The 20,342-nt window shown below is 42.6% G+C and overlaps 1 protein-coding gene and 1 long non-coding RNA gene across 4 annotated transcripts in view; one reads left to right on the top strand and one right to left on the bottom strand.

Annotated features, from left to right (window-relative positions):
- The first annotated feature begins 2,386 nt into the window (after positions 1-2,386).
- Positions 2,387-20,342, top strand: part of LOC308570444 — a 61,686-nt gene continuing 43,730 nt past the window's right edge. Inside the window, exon 1 of the long non-coding RNA XR_014001190.1 lies at positions 2,387-2,596. This is a non-coding gene — a long non-coding RNA (uncharacterized lncRNA). The remainder of the gene's footprint in view (positions 2,597-20,342) is intronic.
- The window catches only part of SUGCT (succinyl-CoA:glutarate-CoA transferase), a 304,201-nt gene continuing 292,948 nt past the window's right edge, over positions 9,090-20,342 (bottom strand). For all 3 annotated transcript variants that reach the window (XM_081165186.1, XM_081165185.1, XM_081165188.1), the window contains exon 14: positions 9,090-13,240. In XM_081165186.1, the coding sequence (XP_081021312.1) occupies positions 13,077-13,240 (164 nt within the window). In that variant the 3' untranslated portion in view covers positions 9,090-13,076. The remainder of the gene's footprint in view (positions 13,241-20,342) is intronic.

The following is a 20,342-nucleotide window of genomic DNA, read 5'->3' on the forward strand; positions in this document are numbered from 1 at the left end:
AGGCCTGGGAATGGGGCTGAAGATGATCACCGGGGCATGAAAGGTCCTGAAGAACAGAAGGGGATGGTGGCTTTTTAACTGGGCACAGGGTGGGAAAAGTGCTTATAGCTATAATGTGTAGGAGAAGGAAGATGCAGGATGCTACCATGGGGTGGTTTGTGTGCAAGAGGGGGTTGTGCAAAAGAAGGATGCGGAGGAGGCATGGAAATGGGGCCGGACGTGAAAACAGAGGTCCCATGTTGGGCTGCAGAATAGGAGAAGAAGGGAGTTCAGAAATGGGATTTGAAAGGTGAAAAGTGAGTTTGGTAGTTTCATGGGGTGGAGAGAGGGCACGTTCTATTGGGCTAATATGGGGGGAGAGGGAGGAGCTTGGTGAGCAGAGTGAGCAAGGTCACAGCCCCCGTTACCTATATAATGCAAGAGGATTGGCATGTTTTTCCCAAGAGCTATAAAGCTGGCAAGAGGAAAGAGAAACTTGGCCATTCGCCCAATTCCTTGTGCAAAGTTTAAGAAGACAATGTTGTGATCATTTGAAGAAGTGATTTAACTAGTAGCACTCAAAGGCTGCTGTAGCAGGAACCCCCCCACCCCAATCATTCTGTTTGCACAAACTTCACACACACTCACACTCACACACTACATACGCCACATTTCTGTTATAAATTCATAGAAAATCAACCATACGTCGGATTTGCACTGTTCCATTTTTTACTCCATGTGACAAGGACTATCAAAGGGGGGTGCTTGGTTTCTGGTCAGCCATAATCCCTTCACCATCCCAGCACATCCACAGGAGCCCTGCCCAGTTGCTATGTCAACCCTGATAATCCCAGACAGAAGACAATCAAAATCACAAAGAACAGTGGATTCACCACAGACTGAAACAAAGGACAATGATCAGATCTTCCCTCTGGGGGCAGGAAACTGCAAACTCCCCATTGTCACCTGGAAAGTACTCATGGGGAGGGGGAAAGGAGGAACCAGCTGGGTGACAGGACACTCAGGTTACCACCACAACTCCTCCCTCAACCCCTCCTTTCTGTAATGTATGCATGATGTCAACCCCTTCTGTAATGTATGCATGATGTCAACCCCTCCTTTCTGTAATGTATGCATGATGTTTCTGGGGGTGGGCTTGAGCTAGAGGAGGGGAATTTCAAAAGTTTTTATAAGGTCTTGCAGCCCATTGTTCTGGGTCTTTCCTCTCTCCTGCAAGTGAGGGGAACACCCTGATGCATCAGTTCAATAAAGGCCAAGCCTACAGGCTGCTGTTTTGCTCCAAGTTATCCTGGTTGGTGTCTTTGTTTTGTCCAAGGGAGCCCTCGGATTTTTCCTTTAACACTGCTAATTCAAGTCTTGGTTCTCCTCCAGGGTGTACGTAAATTAAAACTGCCCAGTTTAGGGATGTACGGTGCTGTCTTCCACTATATCAGACTATTGTCTATTTAACCCAGTCTATTTAACCCAGTAATGATCTTCCTCATCAATGACTACTGGAAATGCCGAGGATAAAACTTCAGTGTGCAAAGCACTACCACTGGACTGTGTTCCCTTCTTTCCCACAAGGCAGAACAGCCTGCCAGCAATGTACTGTGACTTACCAGGTGTGTTTGGCAACTGCTGCTGGACTACCATACATAGCTGGTGTGCTGTGTTGAGTAGTGTTAATTTAATATTTGTATTCCGCTTTCCCAACAACCAGTGTTGAGCTCAAAGTGGCTCACAATAATCACAGAAGCATTAATACAGCAACAAGCATTGCAATTGCTAGCAGTGTTAGAAACTGAGATATAGGAGCTAAATGGCACCTTAAACCTAGGTTAAGGGCACAACAATAGAATGTCTAGGTGTGCTTTTTTATAACAATACAAAGCTGAAAATGAATGAACTGCAGCTAAAATACTATGTTCATTTTTCACATGGTCTAGTCTTTAAACTTCCCACCCCCCTAATAATCTTAAGAGGGTCTCTTCTCCAGTCTTCAGAGAGTAGCTGGAAGTGGGGAGGCAGAAAAAGGTCCCCCTTTCCTTCTACTCTGCGGTTTTAATCTGAAATCTTAGGCCCAGTACTGCACCCAGAGCTCAGAAACTGCTCGCTCTAATGAAATTCCCTGTCGTAAAATGCGCCCAGAACGATGGGAGTTTTGAACACGGATTGCTAGAATATCAAATGCAATAGCATAGAAAGCTAAAAACAACAACCAATTCATCAAAACAATTGATACAATTCAATATAGTCATAGTAATTCATAGTATTGCCAGTATTGTGTCTGGGATGCTTGGCTTTATAACTAGAAACAGACAGTAAAGATTAAGCAGGCTGTTGCAAACTGAGGATGAAAAAGTAAATTTTCCAAGAATATTCGCATTTCCTAAAAGTTTGTCATTCTAATCAGTAACATACCCTATGTGTATCATCTCTGCAATCAGAGTACGAGGAGAGCTACACCATCACACCAGTCAGCAAAGCAGCATACAAGTCTTCCAAGCTTGGAAAATACCTATTCACTCCCCCGCAGACAGAATTTTTCCGATGGAGCAACAATGGGAATCATCATGCAAAGTGAGACATAGAAGGAATGCATAAACGTCTGAAGGTCAGTTCTCTTTTGCACTCCTTTCCTCTCTTGGAATAAATGTCAAGAGTCTGTTTGTTATTTTAGTTTGGGAAGTACAATAATCTGTCTGAACTGGAGGTCTCTTTAGGTGTAGATATACTCAAACGTGCATGCCAAAATAGCTTCTTTGGGTTAAAATATAGGAATCGTTTTGCTGTAAAGATGCTAAGAAATGCTAAAATAAAATAAAGAGGTAGATTGATGTTATCAGATTGTATTGCAGTGATAAAATAAATCAGTTTTTTTTATAAAATACTTGTTCATTGCGTACACTTCTGCACTTACATAAGGCCAACATGCAGTATAGACTTGCAGGCAGACCAGTCCGATGGTCTGGTAACCTAAGGCTAGCAATAGCACCGCAGTGCTTCATTTCTGATGGAATTCCTAGCAGCAAGGTCAACAGCACACTAACTGCAAGTGTGTTCACAACAATAACAGACTTTCAGAGTGTTCTGCTGTCTTAGTTCCCTGGGTCACCTTGGGCCGCCCCCCCTTTCTCTTTTTCTTTATTTCTTTCTCTTTCTCCCTCTCCCTCTCTCAGCTTTACCTACCTCACAGGGTTGTTGTGATGGTCAAACGGGGAGGATAAGAATCAAATACAGTGGTACCTCGCAAGACGAATGCCTCGCAAGACGAAAAACGCACAAGACGAAAGAGTTTTCCGTTTTTTGAGTCGTTCCGCAAGACGAATTTCCCTATGGGCTTGCTTCGCAAGATGAAACGTCTTGTGAGTTCTTGCGAGTTTGTTTCCTTTTTCTTAAAGCTGCTAAGCCGTTAATAGCCGCTAAGCTGCTATTAGCTGTGCTTCGCAAGACGAAAAAACCGCAAGACGAAGAGACTCGCGGAACGGATTAATTTCGTCTTGCGAGGCACCACTGTACCATGTATGAATCATGCATATCCCCTTAGGCTTCTTGGCATAGCTAAGTAGCGCTCAAGGATTTAAAATACGAGATATCTTGAGGGATATAAAACCAACAAAACTTTTTTTTTTAAAAAAAAGACCCTGGGATCCCACTGACTGCAGAACGTCCATTTGCTGAAAAGGCTGGAGTTTGCTGTAGCTTAGATGGCTTAATACTTTAAGTGGCTGAATAGATAGATGTGCTATATGGAGCACGAGCTGAACATTTCATTGGAAAGAAAGAAGAAAAAGCCAGAGCTGTATATTATCTTGCTGCTATAGGCAAAATGGCCTGACCTCTTGAAACAGATGTTATTTATGCATTTGTTACAGGCACTAAATAACTGTAATAGCAAATATTGTGCAGGAGGGGGGGGGGGAATGCAACCGCCAGTGACTCAGGATTATAAAAAGGAGCCTTCGTTTATTTAAAGGAAGTTTTAAGGAATATGTTTTAAGGAAGTTTCAAATCACATCAGTTGTAAAGTCTGGAAACAGCCAAATCCTTTAATTCCATGCACTGCGTCCACATATCCACTTGATTACGTGCTCCTAAATTTTCGGTATTACTCCTGATGCAGGGCCTTAACAAAGCACAACCTTTATTCTAAGAAATCTGATTATACTGGTAGATTGTAAAACAATTCTGGGGTGGGGTAGGAGTTGAAATCAACTCTGAAACAAAAAAAAGTGGGGGCGGGAAGGGGGTACTGTAGAAGCCACCAAAGTCCAATGGACTGCAGTCAGGCACATTAGGAAAACTCTGCTGGAGGCAACTTTGTGAGAGACACTGTGCCCTGGTTGCAGTAGGGCTGAGCTATAGATTGTACTACCTGCCCAGACACCTCTCTTTCCTCTTCCTATCTCTCTCTGCTCTGTCAGCAACGTGACAACATCTCTGCTAAGTGTGAGCTTCATGTGTGGAATAAGGGTTAAGATTTAATTTTGATAGAGGCCTTGGTAATTGCCCATTGTTCTTCTCTTCTTATTTCCTTCCTTTCCCTTTTCTTACTTTTTGCTTTTTCCTTTCCAGATTAGTGTGATTTTTAATTCATTTTATGTTGAAAACTTTTAATAAAAATCTATTTTTAAAAAAGACTGCATTTTAAGCAAGAATTAAGTATGTCTTTCTAACTGAATTAACATTTTAAGCATGCTGGAACAAAGTTGCTTTATCTGTTACTCTTCCACAAGTATTCTGAGTGAGTAAATGCTGTTTTGCCTTTTACATGACGTTGTGTGATTGTTATTTTAAGGGGAGTAGAAAAGGGGGAACTACCAGAAAAATCCAGACTGTCTTAAAGCATTCAGGATTATTTAAACTAAAAGGTTAAAACAAGCCAATCTTAGCTTCCTTTTAACCTGCAAAGGGATGCACTCTGCCAAACTCTGAGGTAATTATCTGATAAATATATCCTCTCCTGGCATCTATTCACATCCCAACAAAAAAGGATGTCCTTTCAGAGTAGTTGAGGCAACCCAGTCAAATGGGCGGGGTACAAATATTAAAATTATTATTATTATTCATAGTTCTGTATCAGATACAAATGAAAATCTTAAGTCACAGTGGATCGTACTGAAGGGACTAGATAGATGGGGCTGTAACCCTTTCCGAGCTGAGATCAATTCACCAATTCATTTTGTGTACACCAATACACCAATTCATTTTGTAGTTTTGATCAAATGCCCCCCCCCCACTGCCTTCAGTTCCCCACCACCTTAGGAACCTGCCTCACAGGGTCATGAAGAGGGGGAGCACCAGAAAAGGTTAAAAAGGTCTTTTCACCTTGCATGTGACGGATATATATATATAATTAGCAGTAGCATAGCCAATGTTCATAACAGTGTATGTGTGTGCACGAAAGACTTGTGTGGTGGTGGGGACCAGACCTAGCTTGTCTCTTTACAAACGTGTTGCTTAGATCCTTGCCGAATACTATGCAACATTATTGTCCAGGAGTACATATTTATTTTAGCTTTTTTCAAATATAAGTAGTAATAATCCTGAAACAGTTCAATATATATTACTAAAGCAATCCAAAGAGCCGTTGTGAGCAATTGCTGAACCATTCACGTATTTGTGTAGCTTACCGTGCTGGCCCTGCCCTGATTCTGGGTCACAAGAAACTACGCTTGATCTTAGCCAAAAGGCCAAGAAATAACTAGCAATAACTGCTTTTTTCTCCCTAAGCCTCATGTATGGTGACTCTGTGACGTGAGACATTTGTCCCCAGCATTGCAGCAACATCCTGAGTCATGGATCCCCCACATCTTGGCCTCCTTCCTGCGTTGCAGTCATTTAACAAGTGTCAATACACAATCAGGGTTGTGTTCCAGCCCTTATTTCTCATGCAGAGGAGCTGGATTTCTGGTTAAATTCCCAGTTGCTTGCATTTGGATTTGGTCGTGGCATCGCTACAGAAAACAAATGCCCTCTTTTTGGCCGAAAAGTTAATTCCTAGGATGACTGCTGCCAGAGGGACGCCTGCAAACAAAGAGGGAGAGGTGAAGGTTAACCTTGCCCTGTCAAGCTGGCACACACCCCAGTGGTTGCTCAGCATTCTCCACTTATCACCATAGGAAAGCAAACAGGGGCTGCCATGTCGTCAGTGCAAGGCAGCTGTAAACCACCTCGCAAAGGACGGACAGTGCAAGGAGAGAATAAAACCTGCTTGGAAGCTTCAGCTAGTCAGAACAGGATTCACTTTACATTAAGATCAATGACCCTGCGTGAGTGTACAGCAAGTAAAGGTGAAGTCCGTGACAGTCCAGGACACACAGCAGAGGGGTTCGCCTCTGCCTCCGCTTCAGCAGTTTCCTTCAATGGAATCCTTTTTTTCCTGCTTTTTAAGCTCCCTCAGGTTCTTCAGAGCAGTTTCAAGGGGTCTTAAAAGGTAAAGGGACCCCTGACCATTAGCTCCAGTCGTGGCCGACTCTGGGGTTGCGGCGCTCGTCCCGCTTTACTGGCTGAGGGAGCCGGCGTACAGCTTCCGGGTCATGTGGCCAGAATAACTAAGCCGCTTCTGGCGAACCAGAGCAGCGCACGGAAATGCTGTTTACCTTCCTGCTTTGCACTTTGACGTGCTTTCAAACTGCTAGGTCGGCAGGAGCAGGGACCGAGCAACGGGAGCTCACCCCGTCGCGGGGACTCGAACCGCTGACCTTCTGATTGGCAAGTCCTAGGCTCTGTGGTTTAACCCACAGCGCCACCCGCATCCCTTCAAGGGGTATTAGAGATGTCCAAATTCCTACTTAGGCAAGGTTTCTCAACCTGCTGCTGTTCTTACCCCAACCAGAAGGCTCAAATAGTTGCATATTTATTCACACACACCCCTAATTTGATATAAAGAAAAGAATGACAAGAAACATTCAGTGAAGCCTGGATGGCACAGGGGCCTGGGGTCCATAAAGCTCATTTGGTGACCTTGGACCAGTCACTATCCCTCAGCCTGACGCAGCTCACATGGTTGCTATGAGAATAAAATGCGGGGGAGGGGGGCGCCCCAAGTGCCTTGGAGGAAGGGTGGAATAAAAATGTAATAAAATAATGAAAGCCACATTCCTCACAGAGAATCCATTAAATGAAAAGTAGAAAGCCCACCTCCTCAGCCAGTTGGAAAACCTCTATTCTGCAAAAGTGGATTTAAACTGCAGAAAACAGAGCTTTTCTAAAGTGGTTTGTATTGGACACATCACAAGAACAATAACCACAAAATATGCTCCACTGTAAACGCTTCCAAATCATCAAATTTCTTACTTCAACAATAAAACTTTGGAGGGCGGAATTGTTTTAAATCAAAAGCGGGTAGTACAAAGTGAATATAAGATTAGGTATTTAGATAGCTATGCAAAATGACAGATCTCAGCCCTTTGAATATCATCTAGGCCAGGGTGGAGTTAAAATGCCGGGCCAGGCAGCCAATTTTGTCCTTGTCCTTTTCATATACTCCTTTGCAGTTTCCTTGTGGATCCTATTACTTGGTCCGCATTCTACGCTTTGTCTCGCCTAGCTTATTTCCAGGGTGGGTGTCAGTCAGCCATGGGAAAAGGCTACTGAAGGAAATGAAAGGAGTTAGAAGTCTCTGCTACAGCAGCCTGGAAAAGACAGAACAGGGAGGGAGGGGGGATTCAGTTTACAAAGATGGCAGTTGGCCAACTTGATGCTAAAACCCTGGGCATTTTGAGTAGATCAAGAGGTATACAAAAGACCTTGAAAAAATGTTTAAAATGTGAGTGGTAGAAATGTTTACAAATACATTGGGTGGGCTTGGCTTTCATCGAAATCAGTGTGATCAGTCATGACATGAGCATGAGAAGATTCCCCAATGGCCTCTCCAGTCCCACATCCTCACAGTAGCTGACCATTAGCCTGCAGGAAACCTGCGGTTTCCAGTGTGGAGGCAGAACATAGCCATGGTGGTTAGTAGCCATCAATAGCCCTCTCCTTCATAGCCACACCCACCTCATTGCAGATGCCAAGGTCATTCTTACAACTAAAAATAGCATGTCCTGAAGGTTATGCTGAATTTTTCCTCTTTATGCAACTCTGCAGTGTAGTAGGAATATTAAGTACATGATTCAGTGTTTCCACAGTATTCCTTTGAATATCTGACCCAGCTTTCAGGGAACTCAGTGACCCGTGAGATATTTGCAATGAATTCCTTGTGAATGGTTTTGGAACATTATCTGTAAAAGAGCCCCGTAAGTGTAAAACACAGCTAGGTGAATAATTAGTAACATAATATTTATCTGGCAAGTTTCACCTTTTTGGTGCTTGAGAACTGATTGAGACCAGATCGCAGACTTCTCCAATGTATTCGTTATTTTAAGTTATTTGCAGAATCAGCAAATAATTTTTGGTTTGCGGATCACTCGTGAATTGGGAAAGTTCATAATTCACATTGTGTTGCCTACCATGGGATTTAGGCAAGTCCTGTTTCTGGTTCTAGCCTGGCAGACATGCACAACAAGCCAACCCACCCTACACAAATGGCCACTTCTGTGAGTACTGCCTGATTGTTCCTGCATGTGTTTTACTGGCGTTAGTAACAAACATAAGAGACTCATAAATATGGCTAGAGTGCAATTTTCTTACAGATTTGCATATTTTCTTGTGACAGTTCTACATTAGAAGAGGTCACAGGCGGATCCACTATGAAACTAACAAAGCTTAAGCTTGAGGGCCTCAAATCCCAGATGGGCCCCAGAAGCAATTTTAGTCCATACTGCTTAAAGTTTTTGGGTCTAGTATACCAAATTTGAGTCACATGATTCAAATTGGTTAATTTTTGTGTGTGTATATATTTCAACAATCCCCAAGTTTGAGAGTCAGTAGAACAGACATTGTAAAGGTGTGGTGATGTGTTGTGGAACAACCCCATGGAAGAGGTTAGAAGTTACCCAGACCTCATTGCTGGTTGTGAAGGGACCCCCCCCCCCATAACAGTTCAAGGTTCAGGGCCCCCACAAAATGGATTAGGTGCCCCAGGCACTAAGGAACCTAAGAATACAGGAGACCTTCTCTCTAGACCAGTGGTTCTCAAACTTTTTTCCTCTGGGAAACACTTTCAGAATAATTTTCTTTTATTGATTTTTATTGATAAGAAATACATTGGAAATACAATATATTGATAAGAAATACAACTCCTAGCAGTGCTTGATTTATCACATAGAAAGCAACTACTTTTATATGATCATGGGACATCCAGAAAGTATAAAACATGGCAGTTACATAAGAACAGGAATCACTCCCAAAATATAATAATCAATGATCCTCTTATGTATGTACCTTAAGTACATATACCAACTCAATGAGAGGCGTGATCTTGCTTTTGCTGCATAATCTCATTATATTGGGTTTAATTTGAGACAAACAAACTTCTCTCTTCATCAGCACAAAGAAGCCTTTCTCATACTGCTGAGTTCAACTGCTGCCCGCGATGTGTTATAGTCTTGCTCGAAATTGTTTTAATGTAATTTTATTATTGTAAGCTACCCTGGACCTTTTTAGGGGAGTTATAAATTTGAAGAAATAAGTAAATAAATATCATTCCAATTAGACTGAGATTATTCCCAGACTGGATTTTCTCGAGGTTTGACTCCAGAGCAAAATTTGCTTTGAGGGGATTCAAAGCTCTTATTTAATGACAAGAAGATACCTCTCATGGCCAGGGCGGAGGGGAGCGTCACTTTTGTCAAAGCAGTGATTACACAGTGCAAACTGTCCCTTTCTCTTGCCAAAGGTTTCACATATGCAAGTTTAAAGTTTGTCAGCAGTGGGATCTGCAAACACCCCCCACCCCCAATACCCAGGAAATTATTGGCCTCCAAGAAGGGGTGCAGGATCTGCTGGGCAGCTCTCTTGCAAACTGACAGTTGTCACTTTGCACCAGGTGGGTGTTTTCACCCCTTTTTAAATGACCTAAAAGATTGCCACCTGCCAAGCTTTGATTTGCCCCTTTAGTGCAACCATTTTCCCTAGCAGAGCAAATGAGCTCTTGGGTGCATGTGCAGTTTTTTATCAAGGGAATTGCGTGGGGAGAATGTCATTGTTTCAACGCCCCACCTCCACCACAGTTTTAATTGAAATCACAAACACCAATAATTGGGGATTTTTTGCAAACAAAGAAAAAAACCCAACAGGTCAGGAAATCCAATCCTGGATTGCATTTAATTTGGCCTGCAGATTTTTATGAAGAGATGGATGCGTTTCAGTATAACCTCTACTTCATAGTAGGTTTATGGTGGTCTCAGAAGCCAGCTTCATATTTTCGTGATCCAAATGGTACTTCAAATACTATGGAATGGACTAATACAGTGGTACCTCGGGTTACATACGCTTCAGGTTACATACGCTTCACGTTTCAGACTCTGCTAACCCAGAAATAGTGCTTCAGGTTAAGAACTTTGCTTCAGGATGAGAACAGAAATCGTACTCCGGCGGCGCGGTGGCAGCAGGAGGCCCCATTAGCTAAAGTGGTGCTTCAGATTAAGAACAGTTTCAGGTTAAGAACGGACCTCCAGAATGAATTAAGTACTTAACCCGAGGTACCACTGTAGTTGTTTTTTTTATAAAAAAATCCATTTTGTCTGGTGTGTTTCCACATTCTCTCAAAATCTGGATTTTTGAGTGTAGTGTGGTGATAATTGAAATAATAGAAAACTATCACAACATTTTTAAAAATCGTGTGTATATGATATGATTCAACTAATATTTGTGGCCAAATGATTTCTGGAAGTCTTTCACAATGTAGCAGCTGAGAAGATTATGCTCAGTTTCAGTAAATGGAAGCTTTGGAAATTGTGGTTCCCCACGAGTGGCATCTGGGGCAATTAGACTGGGCACATGTTGGGCAACAATCTGAAATCTGATCATGCATCACTTCTGTATGCCAATACCATTTTTTTAAAAAAATATAAAAGCTTCTTACAGGTCCTCTGTTCAGTGTTATTCTATACGAACTATATTTGATCTTGGGTGACAACTCCCATCAACCCAGCCAGTAAAATTTATCTTTGTAGTTACTTCCATGTTGATCTGCAGATTGTGTGCTACTGCTTTTGTTTTGCATAGTCCAGTTAGAAGAATTTATAGGTTTGATGCATGAAGAAGGAAATTTTCAGTAAAGTGTTAATTATAATAAGTAAGTGCTCTCTCCCTAACTTTGACTAACCTCTGCTTGTTCTTCTACCAGTTCATTCCCATCTCATTTTGCTGCCCATCTAAACCCAGCCCCAGATTCGAAGCAATTTCAACACTTTCTCTCAGTGGTAGTTGACCTGGGTTGCTCTTGGTTAACTAGTCAGAACATCCCGGGGCACAGTGCCTCTTGCCGACATGGAAAGAGCTCAGTCATCCTAGGTCAGGCTGGTTTGTGCTGAGCAGAATTCTGTGCAATCGCCATTCTGCTGCACCTGGCTACAATTTGTGCTAGCTCAACATAGCTTCCTGCAGATAAAGATGCCTAAAAGCATTCTGAGACTGTGATATGAAGCATTTAACGAAGTCTCATTTAACTCACTGACCTTTTTCTGAGGAAACCGGCTATTAGGTCCTGAGGTTCAAACAAGCTCAAAGGATAAGAAAATGAACTTCCTATTTGTGGAACAAAAATTAAATATGGAATTAAAAACTAAGTAAGCCAATGGGGTTTGCATGAATTGGTTTGGTGACACTTAGCCCTTTCCTTGGGAAACTACTGGACAAAACAAAGCTCCTTTAGGAGGTTTTGAATCAATCTTAAATCTTATGTATTCTGTTCTTGAAATGAGAAAGAGAATAAGCAGAAACAGCATGCCTATTTGTAAATATGAGTTTTAAAGCGACTGTTTTCAACAAAAGCAGTGCCTAATTTATGACCAAATCGCCGTATCTAAGTTCCCAGCATTGTTTCTCCTCTTTAATCTTGGCTGCTATTCTCGAATTAAAGGGGAATTATGCAATTTCCCCTCCCAATCCCATCCCTGCATCCCGATTCCTGACTCTTGCCCATGCACGCATCTTCTGATGCTTAGAGCCATCACTTGATCCAAAATATAACGATGCATTTAGCATATGGACAGAAGTATTGACTCTGGTACTGAGACTGTAATTTCACTCGCACACGTACAAGAAGGAAAAAAGATTAGAAGGAAATCTGAAAATGAGACAACACAAAGATTTACAAAATAAGCCAACAAAGGAAGACCGTGCCACACAACTTCAAAGGCGATTGCAAATCCATTTTTAAACTTAATTATGTAATAATTTTCTTTCTTTCTCTCCCCCATCCCCCCCGGAAAGCAAGATATAGTTGTGAAGTTCAGATTTAACACAGAGGATGTTGTTTGTTAAACTGGAAACCAAGTGACAGGCCACTTATAACAGGAGGCCTGTTTCCGATCCTTTGAGTGAAATATGGTCATTATTTGTTGAGTGTCAGTTTTGGTTAGCTTTATTTAGTTTCAGGGAGGGAAGGCAGTGCCTTACTTTAGCAGAAGTAAAAGTTTTGGAATCTTCTTGTTCAGAATTCTACTTTTGATCTAAATTATATGCCTGCAAGATTGACCAATCATCCCCCCTCCCCCGTGCTTAAAGAAATGCCATATTGCTTTGTATACAGAAAGTGGTTTTGCTTTCGAGTATCACGTGCTGTTAATTATGGCCTAGATTCTACTGGCTTTACCCATGCAATTAGTAGCTTTTGGCATGGAACTCATATCTTCTGAAATTCATCCATGTGTTTCCAGAGAGAGGCACTGCTGAACATGTGGCAGTGAGATTGCATGGTGGGTTTTATTTTGGTCTATCAGCAATATACCAAATGCTGAATTCTATAGTTACCAGCACCTCTATGATACCAGCACCTCTACCTGTCCCAGCCTACAAGAAAGGCAGGAAAAATAGATTTTAAAACTTTGCAGGTTGATACTTGAATGCAGTGTGTGTTTCAGATTATATTAAAAAAATACCAAGAACTTAATCACATCTCCATCATGGGTTGTGAAAACTAAAGAGATCCTGGTAGAATTCCAGGAAGTTTCTTCTCTGTCAACAACCGAAGCCAAAGCCATTCACATGCGTTCATGCTGAACTATTGCTCCAGAGCTGAGCAGTTCCTCTAGGGCATCATCCTTGTACCCCAGAGTATCCTTCAGAACATCCAATGTGTGCTGACCAACGAGAGGAGGAGGTTTGGGCTCAGACACTTCAAACTGGCTGTACCTTACGGCTGGTCCTGTCAAAAACAAGAAAAAAGAAAACTGGAAGTTAATAATGGTCGTGGTTAGTTTTGTAAAGAATGCCATCCTGTACACAGAGAAGACACCCGCAAATATCACAAATTCTTGTGCCTTGAGAATGCTTTTCTCTTTCTCTCGACAAGATTTTCATGTGATTTGCATGGGTGAAACAACCAACACAAGTCAAAAGCCAGAGATTTCACATTGCCCTTCATTATTTCAAAAGGCGCTACTTTCAGGAGCTGTTGTGTGATGAGACACTGAGGGATGTAGATGAAGATTTGCATCAATCCAAAGAGGATGGAAGCAATGGGAAACTGAAACCACCAATCACAAAGTAGGCTGCTTGGCTGACAGTTTCAACCAAACCAGCTATTATAAACAACTTGAAAAATAGCAAACCTTCCACTTTTTTTTTGTGGCAGAACATACAAATAAGTTTTTGAAGACAGCAATTTCTTAAGCAGGAGTCTGGTAAACAATGCTTCTTAATCATATGGGTCGGTACACAAAGATCTCGCTCTACGCCAGACTGGTGAACTTGTGGATCCACTGCTTCAGAGCTAGTTGATATGTCTTCATTCCAACCAGATATTTCCATCGAAGTTCAGAAAAGGAATTAAATCACATGAGTGCTGTGTGTGTTTTCACTGTTAAATGAAAAGCAGGCCTTGGTGACTACTTACTGAAATGCCCATATCCCTCTTCTGTATTTGCTATACTGATACATATTATACAAATTACATTTCTTTTTATCAGCCCCCACAGAATATTTAAATCAGTCTAGGGATTTAGCAAACGAGGGCTGCTAACAAAGTTGTTCAGTCCTGGCTATGTGGCTGTGGAAATAGTTTTTTCAGGTTTTTATGTTTACAATTCCACTTCCATTATTCCATCACGAGTTCCAGAAGGACATTTTGTACACATATTATAAATCAGATTTGGTAAATGAAAAGGGGCTGTGCCTGTTCACAGATTCAGAGCATAACATGTTCAGAATCTTCATTGAACAGACCATTCTCCTATGATCCAACCTTGAGATTGCATCTTGGATTGGAATATTATTTGTGCATTTATCAATTATTATTCATAATGTGTAGTGATGAAAAATTCCACAGGGCAAGAAATGAAAACTTCCATGAGTCAGAAATAAGGTTGCCACTGTAAAAAACCTGAAATCAATTAATAGGGACATCCTTTTTCTGTCAAGGGACGCACTAAAATGAATGGGAACTGCACAAGAGCACAGACAAGCTTGTATACATTTATTGTAAATATACAATTCACTGGTGTCTGTTCTTAAATTTGTTTTGGATTTGTTTGTGTGTTGTTGTTTTGAAGTTTTTTTTAAAAAAATTAATAGTGTGTGCTGCCCTTGGCTGCTTTGGGAGGAAGATTGAGATACAAATTTAATTAACAAATACATTCCCGGGGAGGCAGATGCTAGTCAGTAAGACCATTTGTTGTTTCCTCTCTCATTTTCTATGCCCCCCCTCTCTGGAATGCCCCCACCTTCCATTGCTAAGCCTCCTTGATCTCAGTGAGACCTAAGTGCTACTAACTTAGTCTGGATCCAGCCGAATGATCTACTCATAACTGAGCAGAGATTTGCATCCAGGGTGGCGCTGTGGGTTAAACCACAGAGCCTAGGGCTTGCCGATCAGAAGGTCGGTGGTTCGAATCCCCGCAATGGGGTGAGCTCCCGTTGCTTGGTGCCTGCTCCTGTCAACCTAGCACTTTGAAAGCACATCAAAGTGCAAGTAGATAAATAGATACCACTCCGGCGGGAAGGTAAACAGCGTTTCCGTGCGCTGCTCTGGTTCGCCAGAAGCGGCTTAGTCATGCTGGCCACATGACCCGGAAGCTGTACGCCGGCTCCCTCGGCCAATAAAGCGAGATGAGCGCTGCAACCCCAGAGTCGTCCGTGACTGGACCTAATGGTCAGGGGTCCCTTTACTCTTTACTTTTCTTGGCCCAAATCTCTGTCATCATAAATGTGTTAGGACTCTGTTGTTTTTTGCTGCAACAGGTTGTCATGACTACTTCTCTGGAAGTTGCATCTCACACTTCTCTCACCTTATGGCAGTTTAAAGAAATAAGTGTACTTACTAGCTCTTACTAAAAGCACACACAAACCCACCAGCAGACTACATGTTGAACTACGTGAACTAGTCAATTTGCAATCCTTCAAACTACTTTCCTAAATAGTCAAAGGCAACACTATTGAGATGGACTGTCATTTCAAGTCCCTTTCATTCAGAGCTGTTTGTAAATTCCTAATCTTTAGCTGACTGGCCTCCCCACCCCCAAGTCTTATATTAGTGACCCTCAATGCAATATAAATTCTCACCTTGAGCATTGGTAAATGCCAGCATTCATTGTCTAAAGTGGCTGGGGCTTGTATTCTTATATTGCTCAGATGCCACTATCAGTTTTGAAGTTTTAAGGAAACCATCTTGCAAATAAATGACCTCTGGAGATTAAACTGATCAAATGAAAAGCAAACTAACAATGGAATCCTATATCTGTGCATTTAGAAATATCACAGTTGTACCCAACCTTGGCAGTAGTAAATAAGGATAATAATCAGCAAGGAAGTAGATCAGCCTTAATCAAAAGTTCCACAAGAGTAGCCTTGCTTTATATGCAAAAGGTTGGACTAGGCAGTTTTGAGAATGGGCCCCACCAGCTATTATTATTTTTCCTTTTTCATTTGATGCAAGCAGGGGCAAGATTGCCCGGGGGGGGGGATTAAAGATTTCTTAATTTACAAATACAGATAGGTAGCCGTGTTGGTCTGCCATAGTCAAAATAAAAAAATTCCTTCCAGTAGCACCTTAAAGACCAACTAAGTTAATTCTTGGTATGAGCTTTCGTGTGCATGCACACTTCTTCAGATACCAGATATCTGAAGAAGTGTGATATCTGAAGAAGTGTGCATGCACACGAAAGCTCATACCAAGAACTAACTTAGTTGGAAGGAATTTTTTTATTTTAATTTACAAAAGCATTTTTTCAGGTTGTCTTTTCTACAAATCAGTTTCATTTTTTGTGAGACATTAGTATTGCATGCAACACAGAATTGGGAAGAAAAGAGGGGGATTGGGGCTGGTGTGGGCTCCACTCGCTATTATGACTAGCATGTGAAAGTGAACTTGCACAAAACAGCATTAAGTTTTTGTACTTGTGATGTAACCTAGAGCTTTGGTCCTCAATTTATGGACCAGAACACACAAGGAGGTTCTGCACAGACCTAAGATGGGTTGAACTGGTGACATCCTCACTGTTTCCCCAGCCCTAATTCATTGGTCAACATGAGTCTGACCAAGCTGCGGGAGGCAGTGGAAGACAGGGGTGCCTGACATGCTCTGGTCCAGGGGGTCACGAAGAGTCGGACACGACTAAACGACTGAACAACAAATTCATTTTATTTTAATTTAGAGAATTCATATACTGCTTTTCACTTCGGTGATGAATTGGCTTTACATATAAAATATAATACAATGCAATAAAATGCAATTACTTACAATCATAGAATTGTAGAGTTGGACAGAACCCCAAGGGTCATCTAGTCCAACCCCCTTCCTCCCCTTGTTTGTTGTTCTGCCCCATGACTTCTGCTCTTCCAACTTTGCATTACCAAAGCTTTTCTGCTCCCTTAAACAACTTCCTCCTTTCTTGCCCACTGTCACCATCAAGAGGAAGCGTCTCAGTGTACCTTTCTCCCCGTGTACGAGTGGTAGCATTTATTTCCATTCTCCCCTACCTTCTGTTACTCCCCATTGTCCATCTTAAATTATAACCTCCTTGGGACTGGATGCATAGGATGGCCTAGGACTCTCGTGCTCCTAGGACCGCCTCTCCCAGTATGCCCCGCGGAGGACCTTAAGGTCAATAAATAGCAACACCCTAGAGGTCCTGGGCCCTAAGGAAGTCAGATTAGCCTCAACCAGAGCCAGGGCCTTCTCAACACTGGCTCCGGCCGGTGGAACGCTCTGCCTCATGAGACCAGGGCCCTGCAGGATCGGATTTCTTTCCGCAGGGCCTGTAAGACAGAGTTGTTCCGCCTGGCCTTTGGCTTGGAATCAACTTGATCCCCTCCCCCTCTTTCCTTTTTCCTTCCTCCTTCTGTGATGCAACTCCTATTTGGGGATTTCCCTGGCTTTTTCTGGCCCACGTAGGACCAGTCTGGAAAGCTGGCCTTGGTGAAGATTTGACATTTTCATCCCCAAAAAGTTTTTGATTTGAGTTTCTACTGAAATGAGGCTGCATTTCAATGTACTTAATCTTGTTTTTAAGTTGTATTTTAATCAATTGTTTTTATACCTGGTGTTAGCCACCCTGAGCCCGGTCTTGGCTGGGGAGGGTGGGGTATAAATAACATTATTTATTTATTTTATTATTATTATTAGCCTATGTATGTTGCCAATTCAACTCTCTAAAGGTGCCATACAAACTGAAGGCATGAAACAGAGAGGGAGGGAGTTTGGAAAACTAACTTGAAAAACTAACCTTGTACTACATATTTAGAATATTTTTTCTGGAGAAAGCAGTGAGCATTCCACAAGAAAGACCTAAACACACATTTTGCTATATGTGAAGTCCTGTAAATCAATATTTATATTTTGACTTCTTTAGCAAGTTACTAAGATACTTGCTCCAGATATTGCTTTTCCGCCAAGGTTTCACAAGGCGTCAGATGAATATTATATCAGTTATACGTATAGTACCAAATTGTCTCCGCCTTCCCTAGTACTTGAAATCCACATCATCATCATAAATTTTGTTTATTTGGCGCCTCTCTGCCATAACATCCCAGGCGCCAAACAAACCATAAAGTTAAGACACAGGACACATTAAAACATGAGATATAAAAGACAGATAAGACAGTGCAAGCATCTTTATGCTACGCGAGGTACCAAGGGGATTAAAGACGTCTTTCTTTTTAAAAGGTTAAACAGTCCAGGAGTTTTTATGGTAGATTTCTGAGGTGAAAGAGAAGAAGGGCAAAGGCGGGGACCTAGACCAAAGAGCTGCCCCAAGTGCCCTGATTGCCTAGACTAATTCCAGTTGCCACACGTGTGTGCACACGCAGGAATAAGAGCACTGACCTTCCCAAGATGAAGAGTTAAAGCATTACATTATAAATAACAGACTTGTTGCAAACTGCTTTGAAAAATGATTATTCAGAATTATACAATATATTATTTCAGTTCTGCATGTGATTTATTGAATTACTTCTGCCCCCAGCCTAGAACTTAGAAACGATCAATTAAGGGGCAGCTCTCCCTTTCCCATGCAACAGTTCCGAAAGAAGGCTACTAGGTTGGCAACGGCTCAGTTTAGTATTCCCCCTGCATTTTTCTTAAGAGTGTGTCTCAGAGGTTTTCTGCTTGGCCCTCACTTTCTAGGCATGGCTCCAAGCAGCTTCCCCCTTGCCCCACTCCTCCCCAAGGGAAAACCTGCTATTTAGCAATCAGAACAAATGGCAATCCAGGGAAAATCCTTAATAAAGGTGCATTTTGAGAAAGGACTGGTGACACATGGTCTGATCTTGCTGCCCTGGCGGTCATACTCTGCACTGGCTGCAGCTTCTGGACAGTCTTTGAACAGTAGCATCGTCGTCCTGTGCAGCTCAGCCACAGCAGAGCTCAGTGGCAGGAGAGGCCAGCCAATCAGCCAAGTCTCGGGGGTACTTGCCTGGAGGTAGAGTCCATATGCAAGGTTCAGTCCAGTCCTAAGGACAGGAGTATCTCAGCTCACAGATGGTCCAGGGGTCAAGAAAGCAGAGGGTCCAAGGTCAAGAGAAGCAAGAAGCAGCAAGGTCTGGTCAGGAATGACCAATGTTCCCAGCAACTGTCTGAGGCTGGAAACCCTAAGCTGAAGCCAGCTGGTTCACATCAGGAAGAAGAAGGCTGATCAGCAGCAGGTGCAGTTACTGCCTTCTGCTCCTTCAGGTTGCTGCTCAGCAGGTGAAGCTGACCCATGACAGCTAGTGCCACACAGGACTAGCCTAAGACATGTTGACACTTGAAGCAAACCACAAAATGGTGCCCCCCCCCAATCAGGGAAGGGGTGGGTGAAGATCTACACTGAGAACAAGGATGGGAGGAGACCAGCACCACCTCCTATTGGCCAAGGAGGAACACTAGGCTAGAAGATTTGGCCTCCAAGGACTGCACAGAAGAAGAAGAAGAAGAAGAAGAAGAAGAAGAAGAAGAAGAAGAAGAAGAAGAAGAAGGAAGAAGAAGAAGAAGAAGAAGAAGAAGAAGAAGAAGAAGAAGAAGAAGAAGAAGAAGCAGCAGCAGCAGCAGCAGCAGCAGCAGCGTTTCTTGGAGACAGGATCTGCTGTCCCTGGGGATCCTGCCACCTGAGGCAGTGGGCCCTGGGTGGGATAAAACGCATCACAACAGGCCAATCTTAAGGCTATTGGGTTACTGGCTTACTGAAGTCAGGCTATCCTGGTTCAAGAATGGCTATAGCAGGTGAACCAGCCAAAAGCTGGGCATAGGCATGTCACCACTGATGCCACCTGGTCACTCAGTCATACACTGGTCAATGTGTTGAACCACCAAGAAATCAGGGAAAGCCGACAGGGTTGCACTCTCCATGTCTCACTCCTGATAAAGATCATCAGTCAAGGAGACCAAGGCTATTGCATTGTGAAATGCAAGTCTAAAGCCAGACTGAAGTGGGTCTGGATAATCTGCCCTATCCATGCATGTGCACAACTGGCAGACAGCCACCATCGTAATCGCCTTGCCCAGAAAATGTTGAGGACGGTGGCACACGACTCCCTCGTTTGCACAGCACCCAATGCCAGTTTTGATACCTTGGTGCAATTGCCTCTTTACAGCTTGTGGTAGCTAGAGCGCTATCTGTGAGGCTGCTGCAATTCTCCTGCTGCCTTCCGTTCCAAGCAATCATCTGTTTTATTTTAATTTCAAATTCCTAAAAGAACAGTCAGCATTAGGATTTGGGCGGGAGAAAAGGGCAAATTCCACATTTGGACCCTATTCAGATGAATTTACAAACTGACAATGTGATCAATACCAACACAGTACGGAGGGCAAGCAATTGTGTTGGCTTTCCACTGTC

This window comes from Podarcis bocagei (assembly GCF_964188305.1).
Source record: "Podarcis bocagei genome assembly, chromosome: 12".
In the NCBI taxonomy this organism is placed as follows: domain Eukaryota; kingdom Metazoa; phylum Chordata; class Lepidosauria; order Squamata; family Lacertidae; genus Podarcis; species Podarcis bocagei.